This window comes from Salmo salar, chromosome 02 (genome assembly GCF_965601325.2).
Source record: "Salmo salar chromosome 02, fSalSal1, whole genome shotgun sequence".
NCBI classification, from domain to species: domain Eukaryota; kingdom Metazoa; phylum Chordata; class Actinopteri; order Salmoniformes; family Salmonidae; genus Salmo; species Salmo salar.
Genome location: NC_138292.1, coordinates 54,860,475 through 54,870,995, shown reverse-complemented (window position 1 = coordinate 54,870,995; position 10,521 = coordinate 54,860,475). Strand labels below are relative to the sequence as shown.

At 41.2% G+C, this 10,521-nt stretch overlaps 2 protein-coding genes across 2 annotated transcripts; both read right to left on the bottom strand.

Moving 5' to 3' along the window:
- Positions 1-455: 455 nt before the first annotated feature.
- Positions 456-5,436, bottom strand: apoh (Beta-2-glycoprotein 1). The gene is given in 8 exon segments (NM_001165272.1): positions 456-686; positions 795-992; positions 1,177-1,356; positions 2,155-2,343; positions 2,669-2,745; positions 2,958-3,054; positions 3,337-3,513; positions 5,334-5,436. Coding segments are annotated over 8 exon segments (1,053 nt in total). The 5' UTR covers positions 5,404-5,436; the 3' UTR covers positions 456-621.
- Positions 5,437-6,131: 695 nt separating this feature from the next.
- On the bottom strand, positions 6,132-9,835 carry LOC106585643 (beta-2-glycoprotein 1). The gene is made up of 8 exons (XM_014172063.3): positions 9,677-9,835; positions 9,330-9,509; positions 8,896-8,986; positions 8,733-8,809; positions 8,444-8,635; positions 7,469-7,648; positions 6,568-6,765; positions 6,132-6,275 (listed from the first exon to the last, which is right to left on the bottom strand). Exons 1-8 carry the CDS (start codon positions 9,744-9,746, stop codon positions 6,193-6,195), a joined length of 1,071 nt encoding a protein of 356 aa, XP_014027538.1. The 5' UTR covers positions 9,747-9,835; the 3' UTR covers positions 6,132-6,192.
- Between the last annotated feature and the right edge of the window lie 686 nt (positions 9,836-10,521).

The window sequence follows — 10,521 nt, the reverse complement described above, 5'->3', positions numbered from 1 at the left end:
GATAGGGTTGCACTGTGGCCGGCTTGCAGTCGACTGTATGGTTTTAATATGAATCACTGGATAGGAGGGTAGAGTTCAGTTTTGTTGTAGAAATGTATATTTTGGGAGCTGACTTGTGTGGTCTGTTGACAGTGTGTGTGTGATGTAGCAATGAGTTTGGTGTGTATTTAGTGTGTGTGTGTGATGTAGCAATGAGTTTGGTGTGTATTTAGTGTGTGTGTGATGTAGCAATGAGTTTGGTGTGTATTTAGTGTGTGTGTGGTGTAGCAATGAGTTTGAGTTTTGAGTGTGTGTGTGTGTGTGTGCATGTTTGAGTTTTTCCTGACCACTTGACCTGACAGAGTATCTCACAGCTGTACAACACTGACATCATGTGACATCATTTGGAAATTGAGTTTATACTGTTATTTTGCAAGCATTGGGTAAGATGTTGGGTCAAGTCATCTACAAAGATACAAGCAAACAGTATATTTTATTCATCGTAAAATTTGTTCTCTACAGAAAAATTAGTCAGAAGAACAAATGGATAGCATTACATAGAAATACACATGGTTTTACTGACATTTATTTCACAGGCAATCAATGTTCTTGGTCTCAATTTGCTTTGTCATGCACAGCGTTTCAGCACTGGGCTATCTCAGATGGCAGGGAATTGTATTTTAATTGATATGTTATACCACTTGGTTCTAGAAAGGAAAACACACACAGACATCATTAAGACTTGATGGTAATGTTTAGTTTTTTTATATAGAAAATAGCCAATAAGAAAAAAAACGCTTGCGCTCTAGTCTCACCTTCAAAGCATGCTGGGATATTGAGTTTTCCATCGATGCACTGGGTTGACACTGCATAGCCACACTTATTCTCTTTGTTCATACAGTAAACAAAGACGATGTCTGCATGCAAGATTTTATTGGGCTCGAAATCCTCTATCCAAAATGTCTTTCCATTGTAAAGGATGCGTCCTCTTTTAATACCTATTTTGCAGGAAGCTGTGGAACAAAGAGTGAAACTATGATCAATAATTATAATATTGGCTCGGGGAGCTAGGTGGATATTACTATTCAGAATTTCAAAAACAGCAACATTCAGCTATTCAAAAACACCGATTTGATAGGTAACTAAATAAGTTTGGTTAAACAAAATACAAAATTGTCACAAATTCAGTGGTCCTACCCCTGCAAACTGGCTTCATTGACCAATCTCCTGTTTTGAGACATTCGATCTCCACAGGCCCATCCAGGACATAGTCTACATTACATCCATATTTGACAGTCTCCTTGAAGCCATGCTCCCTCTTATCATTAATGGTCATGTAGCCGTTTTTGATGCCTGTTGGAGCTGAACAGGTCACCACTGGAAACAAATAAGAGGTCAATCAGGGTTAGTGTGTGTTCAGAATACCACTTTAACTTCATCCACAAAGCAAATCACTTGTCATTTATTACCACTTAAAAAGGTGCAATTTGTATTTCATTTCATTTCCTCAGAAGTATCACAAACATATCTGGCCAAAACTAAAACTAACAAATTGGTTACACGAGCCAATAACCATCCCCTCGGCTTACAAAAGTTCACAAACTAAAGTAACACATTTCTAAGGTGACATGAAGTGTTCAGCAATAAAAATAAAGCTGTTTTATTGTCACATACAGTGCCCCTGGAGCAAATTAGGGTTAAGTGCCTTGCTCAAGGGCACATCGACAGGTTGTTCACCTTGTTGGCTTGGGTATTCAAACCAGCGACCATTTGGTTACTGGCCCAACGCTCTAACCCAGGGATGGGCAACTGGCCTCTTTGTAGGCCTGAGTACCAATATATATATATTTTTTTTTTTTTAATTAACAGTAAATAACCTTTATTTTGTGTGTGTGTGTGGGGGGGGGGGGGGGGGGGGCATCCCTGCTCTAGGCTACCTGCCACCCTAGCAATACAACATATATATATATATATATATATATTATATATATATATATATATATATATATATATATATATACAACATATATATATATACTTTTTTTTAAATGAACAGTAAATAACCTTTATTTTGTGTGTGTGTGTGGGGGGGGGGGGGGGCATCCCTGCTCTAGGCTACCTGCCGCCCTAGCAATACAACAGATCAGAGCCTTTGACTGATAACGCTGTACCTACATTTACATTCTGGTGGCTCAGTCCAGTTTCCGTTAGTGCTGCACGATCCCCTCTCATTGCCTATGAGGACAAGTGGAGGGAAACACTCATACGTCCCCCCAAAACCAAACACAATCGTGTTGCCTGTCAACGTTCTGTCGTAGACAATTTTCCCATATTTAGGTATTGGAGGAAGACCACATATCACCGCTAAAAGAGGGGAGAGATTTCATTCACATGCTCATTAATCAAGCACATTATATTAAAATACGTGAGATTCTCTATAATTTTTATCAGAGACATATGATGTAACATATGAATAACATAGTCTACAGTAAAGCCATTATTCAAATCTCCGTTTTACACATTGTAGAATGCTCTTTACAATTACAGAAATGAGGCCACATTTACATTGTGCTTATAGATTTGTAAGTATCAATGTGAGTTTGTATGCATTATCAATGTGAGATAATGTTGAATCATTACTGTTAAGTGCTAGAGTAGTTATGTATTTCAGTATAAGGCAGAAACTTACGTGTACACTTTGGTGGTGGATCACTCCATTGTCCGTCGTACAAGCACTCAATGGTACTGGCTCCTTGCAGGATATACCTGTAGACCACATTACCGTAATCTGTCAAATGATGTACTAAAAAAACTAAGTAGACACTATATTAGGTGTATGGGTATACAGTTATTTCTACTTTTACTTACTTTACATGTGTTTGATACAATAACAAATGTTATAGACTTTGACAGCACGGAGAGGTGACCAGTCGTCAATGAAACACTAGAATAGAATTTGTAAATGCTATTCCCCATACCCCTCATGGCAGGTGTAGTTGATGATACTCCGGTAGACAATGTCCACAAACTCCATGTCTCCATAGTCTAGCGCTTCTGGGAAAGAGCAACTCTTTGCTGCATCAGAAGTTTTAAAAAAAGAGTCAGTCAGCATTGCTCAACAGTTCCATCAATATGAGTATCAACTGATAATACTTGTAATATACTGAGTATCAATTGATCATCATTGTAATATATTGAGTCTCAACTGACAATACATGGAATATACTGAGTATCAATTGATAATACTTGCAATATAGTGAGTATCAACTGATAATACATGGTATGTCTTTTGAGTATCAAATTATGATACATGAATAGTAATACTGTTTTGGGTTAAACTTTATAAAAGCGTCCTACCTGAGCACGTGAGTCTAGACTTGGTCCATTCTCCGCTAGCAGTGCAGATGATTGTGCGAGAGCCTGAGGAGGGTGTGTATCCTCGTTTACACGACAGCACCACCTCGTCTCCGGGGGAGTACACCCTCTGGAACCCCTCCAGTTCCTTATCGTCACCCAGGGGCGGGCGGCCACATTCTGAGGGGTCAGACAAGCAACGGGACGAGTCAATAAAACACACACACACACAAAAACAAACAAACACACACGGACACAGAAAAAAACATGGACATATAGATTAACCAAAGAAGTGCCCGTGCAGCTCCCCAGACATGCAGTTGACATTTTACGGATTGTCTAGTGATAGTTTGTTGAGCATAAAGGTAGGTGGACTATTAAAATAAAGTGTATTTTTCCTTTCAGCTTACAGTAACTGAAAGTATTCGTCAACATAACACAAGCTCATTTGTCTAAACACACTCTGACAATATGTTCACTGAGGGTACGTAGGAATATTGAACAGCATACAGCACAGAAACACAAAAGGCTTCTAAATCAATAGGCCAAAACACTGGGGCATATAATGAACAAAAATATAAACGCAACATGTAAAGTGTTGGTCCCATGTTTCATGATCTGAAATAAAAGATCCCAGAAGTCTTTCATACGCACAAAAATCGTATTTCTCTGAAATGTATTGCACTAATTTGTTCACATCCCCGTTAGTGAGCACTTCTCCTTTGCCAAGATAATCCATCGGCCTGACAGGTGTGGCATATCAAGAAGCTGATTAAACAGCATGATCATTACACAGGTGCACCTTGTGCTGGGGACAATAAAAGGCCACTCTAAAATCTGCAGTCTTGTCACACAACACAATGTCACAAGTTGAGGGAGTGTGCAATTGAATGTTCATTTCTCTACCATAAGCTGCTTCCAATGTCTTTTTAGAGAATTTGGCAGTACATCCAACTGGCCTCACAACAGCAGACCACATGTAACCATGTCAGCCCAGGACCTCCACAACCAGCTTATTCACCTGCGGGATCATCTGAGACCAGCCACCCGGACAGCTGATTAAATTGTGGGTTTGCACAACCAAAGAATTTCTGCACAAACCGTCAGAAACCGTCTCAGGGAAGCTCATCTGCATGCTCGTCGTCCTCACCAGGGCCTTGACCTGACTGCAGTTCAGCATCGTAACTGACTTCAGTGCGCAAATGCTCACCTTTGATGGCCACTGGCATGCTGGAGAAGTGTGCACTTCAAGGATGAATCCTGGTTTCAACTGTATCGGGCGTGTATGGCGTTGTGCGGGCGAGCGGTTCGCTGATGTCAACGTTGTCAACTGAGTGCCCCATGGTGGTGGTGGGGTTATGGAATGGGCAAGCACAATGAACACAGTTGCATTTTATCGATGACAATTTGAATACAAAGAGATACCGTGGCGAGATCCTGAGGCCCATTGTTGTGCCGTTCATCTGCCGTCATCACCTCATGTTTCAGCATGATAATGCACGGCCCCACGTTGCAAAGATCTGTACAAAATTCCTGGAAGCTAAAAATGCCCCAGTTCTTTCATGGCCTGCATACTCACCAGACAAGTCACCCATTAAGCCTGTTTGGAATGCTCTGCATCGACATGTACATGTTCCAGTTCCAGCCAGCAATATCCAGCAACTTCACAAAGCCATTGAAGAGGCATGGGACAACATTCCACAGGCCACAATCAACAGCCTGATCAACTCTATTCAAAGGAGATGGTGTCGCACTGCATGAGGCAAATGGTGGTCACACAAGATACTGACAGGTTTTCTGATCCACGCCCATAGTATTTTTTTAAAGGTGTCTGTGACCAGCATATCTGTATTCCCAGTCATGTGAAATCTATAGATTAGGACCTAATGAATTTATTTCAATTGACTGATTTCCTTATATGAACTGTAACTCAGTTTAAATTGTTGCATGTTGCATTTATATTTTGTTCACTGTATATACCGTAATAATAGATACTGTACCGTTCTTGGATGTCACTGGTGTATACAAGGCAAGCAGACAGATCAGCAGCAAAGACAGACTTGGTGCCATCGTCTGTGGTGTGGAGAGAGCGTCTCTCCTCTCTGGTTTCAAGGGTAAAAATCGGAATGTCGTTGGAGCTCCCAAGTTTTTGTGTAAGGTAATTGGATAAGGGTCGATGACAATGCAGAATGGGGCAGCCTCTGGGTCTTTTACTATTTACGTAATTTACCGTAAAACACCAGACCTTTGAACCTTACTGTTGCCCCTCCCCCATTCCTAGTACACATCACCAGTTCTCTGTAACTCTTCACCAAATCATGGATGCAAAATCCATTTATGTGGTACAATAAAGTTGACTGAAACTATTCTAGCACTATAACATTGATGTGGCTAGATGATGCCGATTTACATACGCAGACCTACTACTATGAATCTTTGTGTGATTTTATCTGTTAACAGAATGGAATGCATTTGTAATCTCATACAGTTTGAGTTTGTTGTTGTTGCCAAATTGCAAGAGTTCAGTCAGATATCGAGTTCAAGGCAAAACAAACAAAATGTTTACTCTTGGTTAAAAAGTAACTTATTTTTCTCTCAAAACTGCAGAGCCCTTTGTGTATGAGCAGAGATTACAAATACTGTAATCCTATACTGACATCTAGTGTCATTTTCAGATAACATGTACTTTACAGGCAATCAAATTCAGGCTCATTCAAGTTATGGATATAATCAACAGGTTACTAGCAAAGGCAAGGCTGGATTATTTGGACACAAAGTCAAATAGACTGCTAAAACAATTTTTTTAAAGTCATATTTATTTGTAATTTATTTGCCCTATTTATCCTCTTTGTATGGTGTTTATTTTGTTAGGTCGGCTTGACACATCGCAATCTCAGATGGAAGTGATTTGGGCTTGAGGGTGTACTCCATCTTGCCTGGTTCTAAGAGAAAGACAGACACACAAACACATTTGCCATTTTAGTTGTGAGAATATTAAGGACTCAACTAAACATCTTTGGGAAGCTTTGAAAATGTGATGGCAGCGACCACAACACATTTTACTCTGGGTTCTGTTCATTTGTCATCAAAAGGAATAAAATGGACTGAAACATGGAGAGACTACCCACACGTGTCCAATAAGAAACACTCATTTTCGATTTACGTAGTAAAATGCTTTAAAACTTGCATGCCATAATGAACGTGACCATGTTATTTTGGTACGAAGGGCCTCACCTTTAAAGCATTCTGGGGTACTGAGTGTGCCGTCGATGCACTGACTTGCTACTGGAATCCCACACTTCAGCTCCTTGTTCAGACAGTAGAACACAACAGGCTCCCCGTGAAGGACTCTATTAGGTTTCAGATCCCCAATCCAGATCTTCTTGGCGTTGTAGAAGATGCGACCTCTGTTGATGTTAACTTTACAGGGGGCTGCAGTAAAGCGAAGACAAGCAAAGCAGCATGACTCTCCGTTTAGAATTGAATAGAATGAAATGAAAAAGATCATGGAAATTCTTCATTTTCTTCTGTATCAGTACCCAAGCCTGACACACCACATACACAATAGGTTGAGAGCAACACATGGTCAGCCACACAGCAGCAACCCCGGAGATGGTTTGGGAATGCAGTGCTTTGCTCAAAAGGCACAAATGGCAGTATGCTCTCATTACGTAATCATTGCAGTCACCAAAGATGAAATAAATGGTTGCTGATACACATCTAATCACATGTAAGTCAACAAGCTGGTTCGATATACAGACACACACAAGTGACATTCCCACAAGAGCAACAGTGCAACCTGTTCTATGACTCATTGGCTAAGGTGTGAACTTTCCCCAATGTACAGCAGAGGAGGCTGGTGGGAGGCGCTATAGGAGGACATGCTCATTATAATGGCTGGAATGGAATAGACAGAACAGAGTCAAACGTGGTTTCCATATGTTTGATACCGTTCCATGTCCTACAACCATTACAATGAGCTCGTCCTGCTATAGCTCCTGCCACCAGCCTCCTCTATGTACAGCTCTAGGGTCAGCTTCCCCTCCCCCAATCATAACCTTAACCATTAGTGGGGGAAATGCAAAACTGACTGAAGATCAGCATCTAAGGGCAACTTCACCCTACACTGACTCACCTCTACAAACGGGCAAAGTGGACCAGTTGCCTGTATTCTGACACTGTATTTCCTCAGAGCCGTCCAGAACGTAGTGTTCCTGACACTGGTACTTGACCTTCTCCTTGTAACCGGCCTCCCTCATCACAGCAAAGGTGATGATGCCATGGTCTATCGTTGGTGGGATGGAGCAACTCACCTCTGCAACAGGTCAGAAAAGTCATGGGCTAGTGAAAGTGTAACGCAATATCGTCAGGATTAATCTAAATTACAGAAATTATTTTTTAAGGTTTAAACAGAGGAAGACAGGATTATGCAAATTGATCAATTATCATCGCTTGGAGTGGATGAACAGTTAACAATAACCATTTTAACCAGAATCATCGTCAGGGCCGGCTCCAGGCATGAGCGGTTCCCATGCCGCTAATGGCCCCCCCCATTTTATTAGTATTTATTTTTTGGAATTCATTCGGGGTCTCAACTTACTGTTGATAGTTAGGATAATAGAATACACAAGGTGCAAGTTTGAAATTTGGTTGTGCATCACTCAATTAACCATGTCAGCTAACAAAGATTGGTAAATTAGTCTAGCCAGCTATCTGTCCGAATACCGACCAGGCATGTGCCCAGGGGCCCTGACCTCCAAAGGGCCCCTATTGATTTTGTTAGTCACTGTCACTCAGATATCATCAACATGGCATAAGTAATGGACAAATGTGTAGAATTGCAGGAAATTAGCTTTAAAAAATGATCTCCACCCCATGGAAAAATGGGTAGAATTGCAGGGAATTAACTATAAAACATTTGGGAGGGGCAACCAAATCTCACGTAGGGCCCCAAAAAGGCTAGACCTATGTAATAATGGGCCTCCATAAGATCATTGATAATTTATCAGTGGTTCCACCAGATATCACTCAAAAACTTCTCAACCAATAAGATTTGTTCATGATGGAACAGACAAACCATTTGGCTTGTGCTGCCACTGTCTGCACCTACCCTTGCATACCGGTGGCTCAGTCACGTTTCCACTGGCCAGGCACGATCCTCTCTCGTTGCCAATGGGAGCTCTTGGCGGCAAACACTCATACGTCCAGCTCTGTCCGTACTGGATTTCATTGCCAGTGAACTTCTTATTGTCATAGACAATTTTACCATGCTTAGGTGCTTGAGGCAGAGCACAACTCACAGCTGCAGGGAAGAAATATTTTAAATAATCAAGACTATATTTACATATTTAGACAAAAATTGGAGAAAAGCAAGGTTACATTCTGGAGGTATAGTATACCTTTACACATTGGTGGTGGTGCACTGAGGGTACCATCGTGTAAACACACGCTCTCATTGGCTCCTATCATGACGTACCTGAAGAAAACAAATTCTTATTGGTCTGAGATGCAGAGAGTCAGCAAAATGTAGTCAGAACTAAACCGCACTGTATTTCCCCTCACCCGTCATCACATGTGTAGTTGAGTACACTCTTGAATGGCACGTCAATCATCCCTGGCTTTTGCATAGGCTTGGGGAGAGGACACATCTTTGCTGTGTCAAAAATGGATAAGATTCATGTGGATATAATTTATGCATTTCATGTGGTACATTTTTTGGGGCATCCTACTATATCCCTAGCCCCTTGCTAGAGTATGGACTGCCCATGGTACTGTATAGGTGACTTTAGGGTTCCAAAATTCCCAGAAACATTCCCAAAATTCCCAGAAATCCCAGTTGGAAGATTCCTTGAGTCAGGGATTAATAAGCAGGAAATCTGGAATCCTCCAACCAGGATTTCTGGAAAACCCAACAATTTACCTGAATTTTTGTGAACATTGGTGGATTTATGCTTTACATTATGTAATGGATGTTTTGCGAATGGGGTGGAGCTTACGAGAACACACAAGGTCCAGTTTGGTCCACTCTCCCGAGGCAGAGCAGGTGATCCTGGCAGTCTTGCCGTTCCCAGGTGTGTATCCACGCTCACACGCCAGGGTCACCTCTTCTCCAATCTCATACACCCGCTTTAGGCCCAGTGTATCCATACCGTCGGTCACGGGCGGACGGCCACATACTAAGGACAAATGGGAATATTGATAGACAAACAATGTTACGGTGTATATTATATAAAAACACATATGAAATACGGCTAAAGCATAGGTCACTGAGTCTTGTGAACCAACACTAATATATATTATGTAATTTAAAAATACTGCCTTAATTAAATAATTTGCACTGTACCTTTCTTGCATGTCACTGACGTATAGAAGGCAAGCTGGCAGAGCAGCAGCAAAGCCAAGGTTGGGTTCATCTTCTGGGGGTTGAGAGAGACTGTGTCCGTTCTTTCGGCAGTGGACGGTGAAAAAATGTAGACGGTCCGTTCAAAAACCCTGAAAGTCTGATCCAATGAGATCGTCTGAAATAGGCTTCCATTGATTGAACCCAAAGTTCAAAGCACATGCATATTTACTCTGAGTTGAAGGATAACTTTCACTCAGTACACTACACATACACACAGACACGTACACATACACTACAATGACTCAGAATCATAACATGTATCAGCTGTATGAAATGCAGGTTTCACTCATGTAATACTAATGCTAAACTTTTTAATAACTGTAATTCGAATTTGATTTGGTTTCTAAAGGGGAGGCTGTACAGTCTTGCCCTACCTGTGTCGTTCAGATAGGACAGGTTAAGCCTGATTCAGATGGTATTTATTTTGGCTATTGCCCAATGTGCATACTGTTAATCTACTACTAATGTATTAGCTTGATATTTAGCATTATAATGGCACCGTCGGGATCACCAAGACAACTATTTACATCAACACTCTGAGCACTAACACCCGTCTTTCCTTCTGCTGAAGTCCTGTCCTTACGACTGCTACGAGGCTAACTATTTGTTACACCGTGACAAATATGTGATCGGCTTAGGTCTATAACCTAATCAGAAATATGAGGACAACAGTGGGACATAGATACTTTTTAGGAATTGGGAGAGAAAAGCACTGAGGTCACAGACAACTGTAGTAGGACATGTACTGGGGGTGTAATTGGACACAGGGGAGGGTAGTCCATTTT